At 35.6% G+C, this 19,731-nt stretch overlaps 1 protein-coding gene across 4 annotated transcripts in view; it reads left to right on the forward strand.

The window, feature by feature from the left end:
* Window positions 1-19,731, forward strand: part of LOC113042258 (brefeldin A-inhibited guanine nucleotide-exchange protein 1-like) — a 77,455-nt gene that overhangs the window by 55,348 nt on the left and 2,376 nt on the right. For 2 of the 4 annotated variants that reach the window (XM_026200942.1, XM_026200945.1), the window contains 16 exons: window positions 1,239-1,326; window positions 1,422-1,462; window positions 2,551-2,720; window positions 2,930-3,081; window positions 5,953-6,125; window positions 6,890-7,050; window positions 7,482-7,612; window positions 8,834-8,963; window positions 9,154-9,289; window positions 9,466-9,604; window positions 11,346-11,415; window positions 11,551-11,671; window positions 12,042-12,181; window positions 12,554-12,722; window positions 15,186-15,324; window positions 19,515-19,632. In XM_026200942.1, the coding sequence (XP_026056727.1) occupies window positions 1,239-1,326; window positions 1,422-1,462; window positions 2,551-2,720; window positions 2,930-3,081; window positions 5,953-6,125; window positions 6,890-7,050; window positions 7,482-7,612; window positions 8,834-8,963; window positions 9,154-9,289; window positions 9,466-9,604; window positions 11,346-11,415; window positions 11,551-11,671; window positions 12,042-12,181; window positions 12,554-12,722; window positions 15,186-15,324; window positions 19,515-19,632 (2,078 nt within the window). The remainder of the gene's footprint in view (window positions 1-1,238; window positions 1,327-1,421; window positions 1,463-2,550; window positions 2,721-2,929; window positions 3,082-5,952; window positions 6,126-6,889; window positions 7,051-7,481; window positions 7,613-8,833; window positions 8,964-9,153; window positions 9,290-9,465; window positions 9,605-11,345; window positions 11,416-11,550; window positions 11,672-12,041; window positions 12,182-12,553; window positions 12,723-15,185; window positions 15,325-19,514; window positions 19,633-19,731) is intronic. The other 2 variants (XM_026200943.1, XM_026200944.1) reach the window with 2 other exon arrangements.

Raw genomic sequence — 19,731 nt, forward strand, 5'->3', positions numbered from 1 at the left:
GAAAGTATCAAGTAGACATAACAAATTGAAGCTTTAGAAAGAAATATTTAGTTTGATTCAACTTCAACATAAAATGTATTACACGTATACATTTAGGCTACAATGGACTATGGAACATAGAAGATAATTTAAGAAACATCTCAGTATTTTTTTTTTTTTGTTCATACAATGAACAATCATTGTATCAAACCAAAACAGCTTTGTTACCAGCAGTCTTCAAAATATCTTTTATATTCCACAAAAGAAAGGTTTGAAATGACATGAGGGTGAGTAAATGTTGACAGAATGAAATTTTTTGAGGGTGAAATATCCCTTTAAATGTTTTTATTTTTTTATTGTTATTAATTATTTTAATGAAATGATACACTAAATAAGAAACTAAATCTTCCATCAGGTGGCGGTTAATGTTTTTGAGACATTACGAGACATTTGATTCGTTCAAAAAGCTGATTCATTCAGGAATTAAGTAAATTGCTCTCTTGATGAATGAGTCATTGGTTCACATGATTCGTTCAAAACGCAGATTCATTCAGAATTTAAATGCCGCTGTTTTGCTCGGAGACGTGCAAAAATACTGCTGTGGCTTTAAAGATAATATTTTCTCTGCAAAATTGAGCAAAAACATAATACTGTGTTTTAAAATATTACACAATATCAACTTCTTATTTACTGAACCGTTATAAAATCACATTTAAACTTGTGATATTCAGGACAGCACTCGTGTAATACTGCTTGTGTGACATTGTATTATATAACCAGAGACAAAAACTCATATAAAGGCATTTTTTGCACCAATATCTTGAATTTTAGGGCATAACTGCATTTATTGAGTTGTTGCTCTGCAGCATATCTGTCAAGTGTATGACACGTAAGATGATGTACAGGTCTGGGGGCGGGGCCAGTGCGTTAACTGCGTTAAGATATTTTAATCACGTTGTTTTTCATAACTAATTAAGTTAACACATTAAACAGACAGCCCTAATAAAAGTTAAATAGTTTATTCAACATTTCCATATATGACAATATATTGACTCAATTTACAAACAAAAGGCGTTATATTTCTCACAAGCACAATCATCATTGCAGCTTTTCCATTTGCCATTGCATCATCAAAAACATCTTAACTCAAGCTAAATTATGATTAAGATTGCTTTATGATAATCCAGTATAATTACCCAGCAGCAATGTGTGAAATGAAGTTTGTGCTCGCATAAACAATGTGATTTTTCTCACTGTAGGAGGGAACGTCGATCGCAAACAGATCGCAAGCATTCAGGAGTCTATTGGAGAGACCAGCTCTCAAAGTGTTGTGGTTGCTGTAGACCGGTATGATGGCTGTCATTAATTCTAATGAACCTCATAATGTTGCAAACACTAATATGTCTCTGGACTGATACAAACTCTTGTATTCTTCTCTGCAGGATATTTACAGGCTCTATCAGGCTTGATGGAAATGCCATCGGTAAGTACAAGATTTCATGTTGTGTGCATTTTTGCATTTGGCAGGCATGTACGGTATATTTACACTTACACAACTGTCACTGAGATTTTAAACGAACATCTATTTTATCAATAATACAGGAATATTATTATAATTCCATTTTAATACATGCAGTTCATTCCTGTGATGGCAAAGCTGAATTTGTAAAGTTTTGTGAAGATTTGGTGCTCAGATATCAAATCTTTTATAACATTATAAATGTTTTTACTGTCTTTTGACCAGAACATTATATTTACATTTAGTCATTTCGCAGATGATTTTATCTAAAGCGACTTACAAATGAAGACAATAGAAAAATTAAATAGAATTTAATTAATTGTATCATTATAATTTAATTTAAATTATTAATTTAATGTATTAATTAAATTAAATTATTAATTTAATTTAATTTAACTTCTTACAAAGATTTTTTACTGACCTTTAACCTTTGAACATTAGTGTATATTGCATTCATACTATGCATTTATCAGTTTTTTTTTGTAATTTGTAGTAATTTTGTTTTTCTTTTGTCATTTTTGAAAGATAAAGAATACATTTCTTTCTTTAGTTTTAGTAATTCAGTTTAGTTTTAGTAATTTTTATACCTCCACTTAAACTTGTTTTATTTTAGTGATTTGCTAATGCAACATTTCCTAACTTTCTAAATGATTATAGTTTTAGGTAACAATAACAGCACTGGCTAAGAGCAGTTAATTTCAATGAATCTGCTTAAAGATTAATTTTGGCATCACTGCAGTGTAGTTTTCAAATTTGTAGTGAAATGCACACTGAAGTATTTTCTAATATAATTTAATTTAGCTTCTTACAAAAATTTTTACTGGCCCTAAACCTTTGAACGGTATTGTACATTAGAGCTGTCACTTTTTATTCGATATTCGAATATGCATTCAAACATGACGTGAAATATCCGTAATCTGGAAAATATGCTATATTGCATTCAGAATATGCATTTTATCAGTTCTTTTTCCTTGGATTGGAATCCATGACCTGCTCTATCACATCAGAGACGTTTTAAGTGACGTCTTGTTGACCGATTTTGTGTCTCGCAGTGGATTTTGTACGATGGCTGTGTGCTGTATCGATGGACGAATTGGCCTCTCCTACACACCCTCGAATGTTCAGTCTACAGAAGATCGTGGAGATATCTTACTACAACATGGGTCGTATCAGGCTGCAGTGGTCCAGGATATGGGAGGTTATAGGGGATCATTTCAATAAGGTGAGTTCAAAGCGGCCACCAAATCAGCGCCGAAAGGTTATCAGTCCATGAAGAAGTGTGTGTGTTAAGGTGGCTTTGTATAATCTCAGAGAAATCAAATGATGCTGTTAAATTTCACTCTGCCTGCGGGAGGGCATAGCTAATAGATTGAAGGAGAGCTGAGAATGCTTTAACATTCCCTGACGCTTTCGTTTTCTGTTTGGGCTCAGGTCGGCTGTAATCCCAATGAGGATGTTGCTATTTTCGCGGTGGATTCTCTAAGGCAGCTGTCCATGAAATTTTTGGAGAAGGGCGAGTTAGCCAATTTCAGATTCCAGAAGGATTTCCTAAGGCCGTTTGAGCACATAATGAAAAAGAACAGGTGAGCGTTTTAATTTACACTGTGGTGAAAGTGAAATATCACTGAATAACACAGACCTCTTTCAAATATAGGAAGTGTCTGTTGAATAGCCAAACAAATTGTGGTAAACTACATGCTTTGACGTACAAATCTGTAAGTCTTGCCTTAGGACGGTTTAGAGACAAGGTTTGTGCTGGATGTAGTTGTTGTTGCTCTCAGGCGGATGTACGGCTTCTAAATGTCATCTTCTGAAGGGCTCTGCTCTGGATTCAGGAGACAAATATTTTTAAATCTTCTTTACGTCATGTTCACTGCTTAATTTAAATGTACTAAATGTTCTCCTTTTTAAGTGTCGGTAAACATTTTCGACTTTCAGGACATGTCATGCAGACATAAGCAGAAGGTCTTGTTAGTTATTTCTGCCACATTATGAAGTTCTTCAGTAAATTAGTAGCCTGGTAATACCAAACGCCGGCTCAGCCGCCCCAAACTTCCGCTGTAATAACAGATGTTGCGAAAAACAAACAAACAATCGAGCGAGTTTAGCTGCCTCTTTAACCTGATCCTCCGCGAGACACAATCACAATTATCGCCTTTCCAGACTTTGGCCTCCCCAGTTTCTCACTGACGATCGGTAAAAGTTGATAAATTAAACTTTTCCCAAAACCTGTCAGGAGTAGGGCCACAACATCACCTCCATTCCAAATGTGAAACAAACACTCTTCCTGTTTGGGCTTCATTTGGCAAATGCCGGGAATATTCTCCACAACAGAGCGAATAGCATCCCGTGTCTCCGTGTCCGTTGTCGTTTTTTTACTGATATCCCTAACCTAAACTACGATCTTAAATGCAGAGCTTAGTGTCTATGTCACGGCTCTCAGCCCGCCCTCTGTTTGTTGATTGGCCGGCTGTTTTGGAGCCGGAGGAAAACTGGGAGATGGTTCGCCATCTCAGACTGAGTACAGAAGCGAACTGAAATTGAGCGGAAGTACGAAGTCTGACGTAGTCGGTCATTAATGGTATATTGATCCATAGAGAATAAGTTAAAATAACTACATTTTTAAATCAAGTCACAGTAGCTATGTAGTGCAGCTTCTCCAATATTAAAAAATTAAAATTCTGTAAAGTTGTCACAGCTTTAAAAGTCATGAAAAAAAGTTGTATTATTATTTTCAGTAAAATTAAAATAAATGTCTAGAGTAAAAATTAGTGTAACTAAAACAAACTTATACTTAAAGTATTTTGAAGATAGATAAATAGAAGAAATTGCAATGTCTAAAATTATATATATATATATATATATATATATATATACTCACTGGCCACTTTATTAGGTACACATTTCTAGTACCGGGTTGGACCCCCTTTTGCCTTCAGAACTGCCTTAATTCTTCACGGCATAGATTCAATAAGGTGTTGGAAACGTTTCTCAGATATTTTGATCCATATTGACATGATAGCATAATGCAGTTGCTGCATATTTGTCGTCTGTACATCCATGATGTGAATCTCCCATTCCACCACATCCCAAAGCTGCTCTGTTGGATTGAGATCTGGTGACTGTGGAGGCCATTTAAGTAAAGTGAACTCATTGTCATGGTTCAAGAAACCAGTCTGAGATGATTTGAGCTTTGTGACACGGTGCATTATCCTGCTTTAAGTAGCCATCAGAAGATGGATACACTCTAGTCATAAAGGGATGGACATGGTCAGCAACAATACTCAGATAGGCTGTAGTGTTTAAACTATGCTCAGTTGGTACTAAGGGGCCCAAGGTGTGCCAAAAAAATATCCCCAGCACCATTACACCACCACCATCAGCCTGAAGCGTTGACACAAGGCATGATGGATCCATGCTTTCATGTTATCTACACCAAATTCTGACTCTACCATCTGAATGTAGCAGCAGAAATCAAGACCCATCAGACCAGGCGGCATTTTTCCATTCTTCTACTGTCCAATTTTGGTGAGCCTGTGTGAACTGTAGCCTCTGTTTCTTGTTCTTAGCTGACAGGAGCGGCGTGTGGTCCCGGTGTGGTCTTCTGCTGCTGTAGCTCATCTGCTTCAGGGTTCGATGTGTTATGCGTTCAGAGATGGTATTCTGCATATCTTGGTTGTAAAGGGTGGTTATTTGAGTTACTGTCGCCTTTCTATCATCTCTAAACAGTCTGCCCATTCTCCTCTGACATCAACAAGCCATTTTCGTCCACACAGCTGCCACTGCCTATTCAGTTTTATTTCTTTTATTACTTCAACTTTTATATTAGTTATATGCTACTGCAACATTTCTGCTGTTAACAAAACTTTCTACTTGGCTATGGTTTCAGGGAACAGCACTGGTTATGAGCAATTAATGTCAAAGAATTGCTTAAAGATTAATTTTGTCATCACCTAGTAGTTAAAATTCAACAATGTGTAAATGGTGTAAACACATGTGAATATGAAATGCACATTCAATTAAATAAACTAATTCCTCCATTTGTTAGTTGTATTTTGTGTAAATTGATACTTTCAAATATGATGTCGCCATCATCACTGAATTCCTCATTGCAAAAGTAGAGAAGCAAACTTCTATTTATTTTTTTATTTTTTTAATTTAGCTCAACTATAGTCTAGCAACTTTACATTAGAAGCAGCCTGGCAATCTTCACTTTTAAAGTAGCTTCTCCATCAGTGGAAGGAAGTGAAGAAGAGAAAGTTATATTAGCTCATGTGGACCCTGCAGTACTCATTAGGTTTAGTGATTGAACACAGTGTCAGAAGACTTCATGACTAAACTCCATGACTGATGGAGAAAAATGAACTTGTCTACATGTGTTTGCCCTTGCAGAATGAGATGATGAGAGTGTGTGTGTGTGTTTCAGCTTTATTCACATTCTTCTCTATCTACAGATCTCCCACCATTAGAGACATGGTGGTCCGCTGTATAGCCCAGATGGTCAACTCTCAGGCTGGGAATATTAGATCGGGGTGGAAGAACATTTTTTCTGTGTTCCATCTGGCTGCCTCTGATCAGGATGAGAGTATTGTAGAGCTGGCCTTCCAGACGACTGGACACATTGTCAGTAAGTGTCTGATGGAGATCAAGGATTCTCTGGTTGAGGATATGAAAAATATAAAAGATAAAATCTCTATTTTAGGAATTACTCATGTTTTTAATAAAATATTATTTAATTCATTTATTTATTCATATTTTAATTAAACCGTATTTAAATTAAACCTCATTTCAATTTAACACAAAAAACTTTCATGAAATAAATAAACCCTAATAAAAACAAATCATAGTATTTTTATACTGATCATAAAACTGTTTTTCCAGTAATATAACTTAATATGAAAATGTTTACATTTAATTGTTAAATGCTAAAATCAAAAAATGAAATGTTAAAATGCTAAATAGAAAGTTTTCACTGGTGGACCTCCATCGATTAGACTTGTGTATATATATATTTTTCTTATTTCATTTATTTTTTCCTTTTTTATCCTTCCACTTTTTTGTTTATATTTTTTTTTTTGGACCAAAAATGTATTTTGTTTTATATGAATAGTTTATTAATTTAATTATAATTATAAAAAAAAGTAAAAAAAATAAAGTATTGTTATCTTTTTTATTATTACAGCTATTACATTTTTAAATTAAGACAGCAAAAAAAGATATTTTTATTTTTTTATTTCATCGTTCTTATCATTTATACATTTTCACATTTTAGTTTTAGTTTCATTTTTTTTTTTCTGGGTGGAGTGGAAAGGAAGATTTGCATTGTGAACATTTATTAACTTTTAATTCAGTTTTGTAAAAGACCTCTAATCGTCTCTTCTCTCCTCACAGCGAATGTATTCGAGAAGCATTTTCCAGCTACCATCGATTCCTTCCAGGACGCTGTCAAATGTCTGTCTGAGTTCGCCTGCAACGCTTCTTTCCCCGACACCAGCATGGAGGCAATCCGTCTCATTCGCCACTGCGCCAAATACATCTCCGACCGACCTCAGGTCAGTGCTAACGAGTGCGCTCTCCATAACAGCTGAATTATGATCTGACCCCGGGTCAGGCTTTAGATAGACATTCACTAAATAGATTACGCTTGAGCAGACCACAGGGCACTTTTAACGAGAAAACTCACAATACCAGATGCCCTAATGAGCAAAAACTAAACGCCTTTATTAAATAAATGGAAAATGTAAATGATCTGTTTTTCGGCTCTCCATGAAGGGGGATTGTGTTATGAGCTGTGTTTGTGCTTGTTAAGTGCTTTAGTCCTCTGGTGATTCTAAAGTGGAGATTAGTGAAGGCAACCCACATGGAGACTTCCACTGCTTCCCACCGAGGGTTGCCAGATTGGATCAGAAACATTTTGATCTGTGAATACAGCTTATAGTCGAGCGGCATGTGCTTAAGTATGTGCTGTGTGTTGTGTCGGCAGGCATTTAAAGACTATACCAGTGATGATATGAATGTTGCGCCGGAGGACCGCGTCTGGGTCAGAGGCTGGTTCCCCATCCTCTTTGAGCTGTCATGCATCATCAACAGGTGTAAGCTGGACGTCCGGACCAGGTTAGCGGCAAACCTATAATACAGACAAATCTGAAATGTTTTTTGATAGTAGTTAATAGTTTTTGATAAATGTTTAAAACTACAGAATGAGTTAACTTGGTCCTGTTGTTTTTTTTTTACCCCAGTAAAGCTTGTAAAGACCACACACAAATTATGAAGAATGAGAAGTAGTATTTAGTAAAAAATGAATGAATCTAAATGAATATATTTAGATTTACACTACATTTTTACATCATTCAAAAGTTTGAGGTGACTTTTTTTTTTTTTTGAAGCAAAATAAGAAATTTTAAGCAGCAAGCATGCATTCATTTTTATAAAAATGCATTCAGTTGAAATTCAAAGGTGATGGTAAAGATTTGTATTGTATTTGATTTCAAATAAATATGAAATTATATTCAACAAAAAAAGTTTGATTGATTCACAGTTTACCTCTCACAATTCAGATTTTTTTCCCCTCAGATTTGCATGATAATAAATTCTGACTTTATAGCACGTTTATGTTTAATTATGAAATGCTTAGATTATTAAATGTTCTACTTGTAGAAATATCTGCAATAAATTACCTTTCTAGTAAACATATTGTAGCTAAATGAACTGTATCAACCCTGTTACTATGATTTTGTATAGCAAACAACTGACTATTAAGCACTGAATATTTGTGGAAATTTTTGCATTAAATTCTCTATCTAATAAACATGTTGTAGCTAAGTTAACTACTAAAGCTTCAGCCGTTACTATGTTTTTTTTATATTTTTATATTTATATTTTTATATTTAGAAATATCTGCAATAAATTTAGATTTTTTAAACAACTTTCTCAGAGTTTATATCAAGCAATAGTGACTTAATATTCCCAACTGCCGACTTTTTTTCTCAGAATTGCAAGTGTATATCTCACAGTTGTGACTATAACTCGCAATTACCTTTTTTTATTTAATAATGTAATTTTTTTTCCCTTTTTTTTATTTTTTATTTTTATTTTTTAATTCAAATAAATGCAGACTTCTTAAAAAAAAATCTTACCAACCCCAAATTTTGGAACGATCATTTATATTAATTATATTTTCTAGCAAAAACCTTTAAAGTGTGATTTTTAAGTGTCAGGTTTGATGGTATAGTTGCTGCCAACAGTTAAATACTGAAATCTTCTTATAATCATGCGTAAAGCATAGTTAATCTTTTTCACCTTATCCCAACAATCTATTTTCGGTTTGTTTGTCAGGGGTCTGACGGTGATGTTTGAGGTGATGAAGACGTACGGTCACACTTATGAGAAACACTGGTGGCAGGATCTGTTCCGCATCGTGTTCAGGATCTTCGATAACATGAAGCTTCCAGAGCAACAGACTGAGGCAAGTCAACATCAGCACTGAAACCTGTCCTAGAAGATAATGAGACATCCATTTCAGAAAGTGTCACCAGCACAGATATTGTTTGGAAGGGGACTCTCTCTGGCGTTCACATAATCATATGGTAGCACTCCAGTATCTCCATGCCAAAGATGGAAATATGGCTGATGTTCTATTTTGTATCTTCCCACAGAAAGCGGAGTGGATGACCACCACCTGCAATCATGCACTTTATGCTATCTGTGATGTTTTCACACAGTACTTTGAGTCTCTCAGCGATGTTCTGTTAGATGATATCCTCTCTCAGCTCTACTGGTGTGTGCAGCAAGGTGAGTGTTCGATAGACACGGTACATTTGCAGGACATTTTACAGTGACCCTGTTGAGAAAACAACATTGTTCAAAATGCTGAAGACTAGAAGATTTTGTGTGTAGGCAGTTCATTGAAATGCATATGTGAATTATGACTTCAGGTCATGAGCTCTCTTGCTCATCTCTCCTCACAGATAATGAGCAATTAGCAAGATCAGGAACTAATTGCCTTGAAAACGTGGTCATCCTCAATGGTGAGAAGTTTAACGCTGAGACCTGGGACAAGACCTGCAACTGTATGCTAGACATCTTCAAAACCACCATCCCACACATGTGAGTGTTCACATAAAGCTCTTTCTTTTCAGAATTGATGGTTTACTCTTTTCCTAAGAGATCGTTTTATGAAAGAAATGTTAATAGTTTCCCTTTTATATAAATGTGTAAAAAAGTAATCCGTTACTCCATTAAAAAAAAATTGTAGTGGCTTTATTAGAATGTGAACTCTTTAAGGACAAGCCTTGTCTTTATCATTGTTTTTACCAGTAGGCATCATAATCTGAAAATATCAACCCTGTTATCATGATTTTGTATAGTAAACTGACTATTAAATACTCAATATTTGTAGAAATGTCTGCAATAAATTGTTTCTAATAAACATCTTGTAGCTAAATGAACTGTAAATCTATCAACCCTGTGACTATGAGCTTGTAAAGTAAACAACGGGTTATAAATGCTATATTTGTAGAAATATTTGCAATAATTTATCTTCCTTATGAATATATTTTAGCCAAAGGTAAACAACCGATTTTTAAATGCACTATTTGTAGACATTTGCATTAAATACTTTTTTTGATAAACATCTTGTAGCTAAATTAATTATAGATGTCAACCCTGTTACTATGGTTTTTTTTTTTTTTTTAAGTAAACAACCGATTATTAAATATGAAGGACTAAAAATGACAGAAGGAAAAAAAAATGAATAAATAAATAAATGCAGAAATAATAGTGAAAATAAATACATTTTGGTAATATAAATGGCTATTTATGTATTTTTGCATGTATTTATTTATGCATTTCTATATTTGCTTATTTCTACATTTATTTATTTCTGTATTTCCACATTTCTACATTTATTTTCCCTGCGCCTGTATGCTAATTGAGTGGGGGGTGCCAACATCAGTCTGAAGAAGGATTGGTTAGCTGGAGGCCGCATCACTAACCAGACAGAAGCAAACGATCCATCTATCAGGCTATGCAATCCTGCGTTAATGATCTTAAATCGTTAGCAATTGCTTGAACAAAAGTCTCCATCCAGGCTACATAAAACTGAAAACAGCTTCTATTAACTCAGGCAGCATTCAGTGTTGCCAACTTCTTTCAATGGAAAGTCGCTAAATGTCGCTAGATGGCGTCATATGCGAATTAGCATATTTATGACGTAAGAGGTCATATTATAAGGTCTGTCAAAAAAAGTCGCTAGATTTGCCGCTAGTCGCTTTTTTGGAAAAAAGTCGCTATGGGGGTCTGAAAAGTCGCTAAATCTAGCGACAAAGTCACTAAGTTGGCAACACTGGCAGCATTACAGAGTAGGCTTCCTTGTACCAGCGAAATCAAGGCAGTAGTAGTAGATTCAATCAATCAATTTCTGCATTTATTTATTTATTTCTACTTTTATTTATTTATTTATTTTTCCTGTCATTTTTAGTCCTTCATAATTTAATGCTTTAATTGTAAAAAAAAAAAAAAGTGCATTCAATTCTCTTTTGAATAAATATCTTGTAGCTAAATATTAACTGTTGAAGTCTCAACCCTGTTACTATGATTTTGCTATGCAATGTTTGATATTTTTGGAAATATCTACATTAAATTTAGATAAAAAAAAAAATAGAACTTACATGAAAGATATGTCAAATTAAGCTGTAAAACTGTCAGCCCTGTTACCAAACCCTTTTTCCCTTTTTGGCACAATAATTTAATGAAGGCATACTTATTTATATTTATATATATGGCAGCCCATATCATTAAACTGGAAAATACACCTGCACCATCTAACCCAGCTCTGTGTTGTTTTCAGGCTGTTGACATGGAGACCGGCAGGTACAGAGGGAGATCATGTGACTCAGCTCGACTCTGATAAACAGCTGGTATGTAAAGAAGATTCCCAAACTGAGCTCAAAGTTTAAGTGTTTAGGGAGGGTCACCTCAACCAGATGATTTTCTAGAGTTAAAGGAGTTCATTAATGTTCGAATAATAATAAGTACTGATTTGGTGCTTACAGGACTCCATTTCCCAGAAGTCAGTGGATATTCAGACTCGGTCAGATGACCAGCAGTCGGTGAACAGTATGGAGAAGGCTTTGGCTGAAAACCGCAGACAGAGTCAGTTCAGTGTGGCTTTAGGCATGTATCAGGGTGGCCAACCATCCAGATTATTGTTCTTTATTGATCTTTTTTTTTTTTTTTTGCTCCACAGTATGGCATAAATGAAAGATTTGAAACTCAGCTATGAAACAAAAAAATTAGATACTGTTACTCATTTATTGTAACTTTTACAAATACAACAGTATTTGATTGCAGAATGTCACCGATGACCATTTAGAATCAAGAAAATCCAGAGAATCATGTAATAATCCTTAATGATTTTCATGAATTAAATTTAACAACATTATTTGTAGTCCAGATTTCAGCCTGCTTTCATAAAGCACCCAGAACACACTGACTATCAGCTGGTCAGCTGTTCATTTTGTGTTTCCATATGCGATTTCCCCAGAAGCCCAGGAACAGCGGCTGTTTGCAGCTCTGCTCATAAAGTGTGTCGTCCAGCTGGAGCTCATTCAGACCATAGACAACATTGTGTTCTTTCCTGCAACTAGTAAGAAGGAGGATGCTGAAAACTTTGCAGCAGCACAGGTACCATCCTTTACAATCTCTGATTATAACCAATAGTTTTTTGTGTTTTTGTTAATATACTAGGGATTACAATCAGGAAATGTCATAAGCAAGATTGCGTTGGCCACATCAGTGTAATAAAAGTTAGTTTTAGTAATTTTAGTTTGAGCTTTCTATTATTATTATTATTATTATTTTTCTATGGAGCTTCAATGTCATTTATTTCCGTTATATTCAAAAGAATAAAAAAAGAAAAGCTTAAAACCCCTCATGCTAGGTCACATTATTTAAATGGTTATTGAGTAAGACTTGTTATATTAAAGGATTGAAAAAGAAGTTTGTCTCTAAGTTATAGTCAGGTATACAGTCTAAATGAAGTGTGTCTTCCTGCAGAGAGATGCTTTGGTCGCTGACGTACATGTGGATACTCAGGACCAGGGAATGTATCGCTACCTGACCTCAGAACAGCTGTTTAAACTGCTTGACTGTCTTCTGGAGTCCCATCGCTTTGCTAAGGCCTTTAACTCCAATAACGAACAGAGAACCGCGCTGTGGAAGGCTGGTCAGTACTCGTGATCAGGGGCAAAAGTTTAATCTAAATGTGTGGGGGGGGGGGGGAATTAACATAACATTTCTCAAGAGAAGGTTTTGAAGGGGACACTAATAATACAGGCAAAATTGTACTTAAGGATATGTGTACAGAGAGGAAAGCCTTACTATTGCAAGCCTTACTTAGACATACACCCTCACACAACCGTATAGTGAGATTAGTATAGACATGAAAGAGAGGGGGAAAAGAATAAGTTATTAAGTCAATGACTGATTTGTTCAAAAATTACAGCACAGCAATTACAGTGCTGTTACTGTTGTAGCTTAGTTTTCAACTTTTTTCATTGGTGAAATAGAGCTAAAACAGGCAATATGGTGCCTAAAATGCACTTAATATTAACTTTGTTTATTAAACTTTTATAAAAATCTAAATCACATTTGTTATGCTAATACCTGAAGAACAACTGCACTCTTAGTATGATGTTATATTAGATTAACTATATTAAATGAAATAAACAGACCAGTGGTGGCTCGTGAGTTTAAAAAAACAAAACAAAAAAAGACGCACAATAATTGTATTGGTCTGGGGATCCCTGCCGATTGTTGTTATTATTATTTGCTTAACCACTTTAAAATGGCTTTTTGGTGGCTTTTAGTCAGAAATCGTAAAGAAAATGTATTCAATATCGCTTCTCATTATGAATACTTGGTAAATTATCAGCCCAGCCGCTCCGGGAGACGTTTAAACTAATTGCACGTAATTTACGTCTCTATGATGGTTGGTTGATATTCCAGAAGGGAGGCTATAGCCTTCTCTATGATGTTACTTTTCTCAACACTCCTCAGCGCTGAAAGTGAACACTCGATGCTGATTGGTTCCCCTGGCCTCCCCCTCCCCTTCTTTTTCACTTAGTGGTTGTAATTACATCAGTAGATTCGGCACATTCGCGATAGAAAAGCGGAGCTTTCCATTAATGGTATTTTAACTGTGAAATTACAAACAAAAATATATACATTCTGAGACATGAACTGAAATTAAAAGTGAATTTTATAAACATTAGATCGTCCTCATTTTCACCTCAAAATTTGGGGGAAACTGTGCCTCCCCCGACGAGCCGCCACTGAAACTGACTAAATCACAGTGAAAAAATCTAAATGCGCACCTGCACTAGTCTAATCTAACGTACAAGACTTGTATATGCGTACACTATGGGTGTGTGTAAGACGTTATTAAACAAGCTAGGTAAACTCCTGTATAAAATATGGGTAAACGTCATAATCGCTAACATAGCAAACTACATCCGTGACAAAAGTACATTGGTCCACAATAGGGCAGCACGACATTGGGAAAAAATGACATTGCGATATTTTATTTTTCTGCGATATATATTGCGATATGAAATCTAATAAAATTTTTCTTACAAACAAAAATGGGGTGAGCACACTTACATTCTCATTTTAAATGATTTAAAACATTGACACCATCGTGTCAATTGATTAATATGCGCGAGGGAGAGAGAGCAAGACAGCACTCGTGTTGTTTGAAGACGGTGAGCATGCGGCCCGGGCTCGCTCGCGCACTCTCTCTCTCTCTCTCTCTCTCTCTCTCTCTCTCTCACGCGCACACGCGTTCTCTCTCTCTCTCGAACTCTCTCTCGTGCGCACTCTTTCTCTCTGCCCTGTTAAACTGACAGGACTTAAAAACACTCTATTATGGTTAAGCTGTGCAATTAATCCGCGAATCACATTCATCAAGGGCCGGGGAGCAGCTGGCCTGTACAGTTAATGAATAACGGATCAACTATGACAGCCTACATCCCACATCCTGCGATGTGACTATCGTGGATTCGATGCTTAAATGACACATCGTGCAGCCGTAGTCCACAATAATATTTTTTGGACACGATTTATTAATGACTTATCATCATCTAAATTAAAGAGAAAATAATCACTTCATCTGATTAATTTTAATAAAATTGACCTTGACTTATGGAGTTCAACAACTACTGAAACACGTTTTCTCGCACCGGACTTTGTGTGTGTGTGTTAGTGGTGGTGAGGTTAAGGGGATGTTTAAAACTCATTTGCCTTTGTATTGTTTTACTACTTGCACAATTAGTTTAACTATATATCATTATATTATTTACAATACACGTATTTTAATTATATTTTAGGGGGGGAGGGCAACCTTCAATTGGGGGGGGGGGTCCGGACCCCCCGCGAATTCCGCCTATGCTCACGATCATTTATTTGTTGTTAGAAACATGAGATGCAATAAGTATATCCATTGCTAGGTGTTTATTTCTCCACATCTACAAAAGCCACCTCATAGCTTGCAGTTCACGTCGTATCAAGTCCTCCGTTATCAGATAGAGCCACATGTGTGGCCTAATGGAAAGTCTTTGTCACGTCTGGCTTGATTTCTTCTCCCATCCCACATTAAAAGAGTTCTTTGTGTCTCCATGTGTGTGATCAGGTTTCAAAGGGAAGTCGAAGCCCAATCTGCTGAAACAGGAGACCAGCAGCCTGGCATGTGGCCTGCGCATCCTCTTCCGCATGTACATGGACCAGAGCAGGCAGGACGCCTGGGAGGAGGTGCAGAGGAGACTGCTCAAGTAAGACATCACTGTCACGTTCCTGACTGGAACCGCTGTGCTGTCAGACCCTGTGGCCATGTAAACATTATTCAGCTAATTACATGCTCATAGCTGTTGCTGTCTTCATTACACCTCATATCTTTTACATTTCACTTAGAGACATCTTTTTATGATACGCTGCCACTATAACATAAATCAGATATTATCTTAAAGATCCTGGGACATGGGAGTTTGTGGCTTTTATTAACTTAGTTTAGGGTAAATCCTTAAAAACTAAAAATAAATGTAAAACTTTTATTCAGCAAGGGTGCATTCAATTGACAGGTAAACATATGACAGTGACAGTAAAGATATTTATAATTTATACAAAATATTTATATTCCAATTTAATTATTTTCTTTTGAACTTTCTATTCATTAAATAATCCTGAGCTCTAAACTGCCAATTCTGTGGAAAAAGTCAGAATTTACTTTTTTTTCTCGGAACTCCGAGTTTATATCTCGCAATTCTGACTGTATAACATTTAGTTGCGAGTGAAGTCGGAAATGTGAGATTTAAACTCACAGTTCTGAGTCTTTTCTCCTCCTTAGAATTGGAACTTATAACATGCAATTGCAAGTTTATATCTCACAATTCTTAGAAAAAAAGTCAGAATTGCGAGATACAAACTTTGAGTTTATATTTCTTAAGTCTTTTTTTTTTCATTACATGCGATTGCGAGTTAAATCGGAATTGTGAGATTTAAACTCGCAGTTCTGAGAAAATAATCTTTTTTTCCCACTTTGGAATTGGAACTTATAACCCGCAATTGTGCGTTTATATCTCGCTTTCTTAGTGAGTCAGAATTGTGAGATACAAGCTTTGAGTTTATATCTCACAGTTCTGACTTTATAACTTGCAATTAGGAGTTTTATATAACGCAATTCTCAGAAAATAAAGAATTTAGAGTAAATATCTGAGTGATTTGCGCGTAAAGAGAATTTCCCGAAAACTCTTCTCCTGATTCACAAAAACTTCGTAAACGTCAGATGTGATAGTGAAATGTGAGTGTGTGTTAATGAATTCCAATCAGTCGTAAATGGGACGCGCGTGCACGCTAACTCTCAATTACCATAAATCCCGCCTATTAAATCCGACTGACAACTATATATGATATATATATGCATCATATTATGACACCAAACGAAGGATTTCAACGTCTTCTCAAAAGCGACTGAAAAAGAAACATTTCTCAGCTGCAGAAATTGAAGTTTTATAATCAGAAGTTCATTCAAAGCGCCACATTTTATTTTCAAGCGTAGGCTACTAGTGGCATATCAGGTCCTAAAAAAGGAAGTTTGGCAGCATATTACAGATCCTCCCTTACGAAAAATTACCATGGTTTTATTATAGTAAAACTGTAGTAACCCATGGTTTTTTGGCGTATTGACTCCCATTTGTCTAACCACAGATTTACTACATATACCGTGGTTAAACTGGTTAATATAGCAAAACCATGGTTAATTTGTGGTTACCATGGTTTAACTATAGTAACCATGGTTTTTTGGTTTCATTTGTAGTAAAACCATGGTTAATTTCCGTAAGGGCTATTACTGGCTCTCATAATAAAAGTTAAAAGAAAAACCGTATCTAATTAATATATATAATATTTTTTTCAAAATGCTGTGTAAATATGTACCCGATTATGAATTACATTTACATTTACATTTACATTTAAAATGCAGCCGTATTAATGAGCAAAACGTTCAGACGTTAAACGCACTATTTACGCGTGGCTGGGAGCAGGTGTAAATTTCTTTCGTACCAACTAACATTTGGAAAATACGAACGTTTTAATGAATCCGAAAATTTACGCCAAAACCACTTTACACGCGATTTACACAAAAATTTGTTCTGCTCGTGTTTCATGAATGAGACCCAATGAGCTTGAACAATACAAATCGTGTTTTGTAGCTGAAAACCTTTAACAATGTGTGAAAACAAAAAAAAGTACAGATTAAAAGCAAAAAAAAAAAAAAGTGAACGAAGAAAAAATGTAAAGAAGCCTGCAGCAATTAGGCCATTGTACAGAATGTAGCTTACACTTAACTTTGAAACTGTCAGCAAATCTTTTTTTCTTTTTTTTTTCTATTGTTTTACATGTTCTTGTTAAGAAACACAGGCTTGTAAACATGATCGGGGGAAAGTTGGCTCCTTAACAATAAGTTAACAATTAGTTAACAATTAATTGTTAACCATAAGGCCGGGCACGGAGAAAACGCGAATAAGTTTTGTGAAGCGCTTCGTGTTTTCGTTTCACCACTGAATGGGATCCTCATCTGGTGGAATACACGGCTCCAGCAAGAACTGTTCCCACTCGTCTCAGCTGGACTCTCTGTAATCATCGCTGAAGAACTGACTCAGCCTTTTCTGACGAGTGGGCATTGCATCCTCTTTATCGTTGGTGGCGGCGGCTGCATCCGCACCACTCGCATCAAGGAAAATGTTCTGATAATGTTCAAAAAAGCTTTTTTTTCTTACTTCTCTCATGTTTTCATCGAGAAACCTGAGATGTTTGTGCTGAGGGTCTAGGGCGGATGCGAGAAAAGAAATTTTTCTGCATTCTCCAATTTAGCGGTGTTTATTCGTTGCTTGAGAGATGCCGCAACAATGTTCTTGAATTCGGTCACTTTCTGTGATTCTCCACGGCATATTTGAATTACTGTAGAAGACAGCAGTTCTTATTCATTCATTAATTATTTTTTGCTTGCATACATCTTCAAATATGTCATGGAGAATCACAGAAAGTGACCAAATTAGGTTTTATTGTTGACTTTTTTTTTTTCTTTTTCTTTTTTTTATGGCAAGCAAAAATATAGTAATTCGAATATCATTTTTATTTATCGAATAATTAGAGCAGAACGAATATTCGAATGTTTGACTATCCGTGCACACCCCTAGATTCTATATTTTTATTTCTATAATATACATTTAAAATTGTTAAAATAGAAAAGTTACAATTATTTTAAATAGCAATAATATATATATATATATATATATATATATATATATATATATATATATATATATATATATATATATATATAAATACAGCTTTAAAAAATATATATTTAATTGAAATACACACACACACAATAAAAAATAAAAAATAAAACTTTCCATTCGGGATAAATAGACCCAAAATATTGATGACACATTCTGCACTTGCTTCTATATTCAAGTTATATCCAAATATACTACATCCAAAATATATCCAAACACATGCCACCAACAAAGTAATGGCAAGTAGCTAAGCGTCTTCATGACTGTAGCATAAATTAAAGTATTTTGGAAATGTTATAAAAAGAGAGGGATATTATATGTTATATCTTATTTTCTGTCTTTAAGCATCTTGGTACGTGTTTTTCACACACACACAAACACACACACACTTGTGTCCAACGACTACATGAAATGGCATTCGCTATTTTACTATCATCATGTGACAAGACAAGCATAATAATTAGGATTCTGTTCAAAATAATGCCCAGTAGGATCCTAACAGATCGACACACAGGATGTTCTGCAGTTAGAGTCAAATAAAGACTTCAGCTGTAGTAATGTTTAGAATATAAAAACACTTCAACTTCAGAACAGTCGTGCATTAAAAGCCATGTTGTTTCCTCAGTCCAATTTATTCATTTTTATGATGAAAAAGGTCACTTTCTGAAGTGAGAGTGTGGCTTTGCTTTATTGAATTGCGATTGGTGCCTGGCATGGATCCAACAGATAAAGAGTTTCATGCACCATTAGGGCATTGTTTTGTTAGATTAGTGCTAGCTCTAACAAATTAAGCTTTAAAACGAGAAACAACTACACTGAGCACTAATTTCACTCTATCCCAGAGTCCCAGACTTGTGTGCTTTCATTTAGCATCCCTGACTCACAGACTTCACTGCTAATACGGTGCAATCATGAGAAAGAGGCCAGGTCAGACTCTGCAGGAAGACTATCAGAGACACTCTTAACCAGGCCAAAGGGGATTTAGGTGAGATTAGGTCATGATGAGTGAAGAAGGTTGCAGGGCAGATGGGGGTTATATAAGACATACGAGGGGAGGAGCCATGGCAGGGGAGGTCATGGCAGAGGTCACTAAGGCTCTATTCAAGATGTTTGTGGAATATTTCAATCGTCTGTGTTAAAATGCAGTCTCTTTTTCTGTTTGTTAGCGTGTGCAGTGACGCTGTGGCTTACTTCCTGACCCTGACGTCTGAGAGCCACCGCGAGGCCTGGACTAACCTACTGCTGCTTTTCCTTACCAAAGTGCTCAAGATCAGTGATGACAGGGTGAGTGTCTGATACATTAGTGAAGCTGCACAGGCTTGTTCAGTCCAGCACTTCCCAACTGAGGCTCTGCAATCCCCTAGTGGTTAATGATGGAAACGC

This window comes from Carassius auratus, chromosome 24 (assembly GCF_003368295.1).
Source record: "Carassius auratus strain Wakin chromosome 24, ASM336829v1, whole genome shotgun sequence".
NCBI lineage: Eukaryota > Metazoa > Chordata > Actinopteri > Cypriniformes > Cyprinidae > Carassius > Carassius auratus.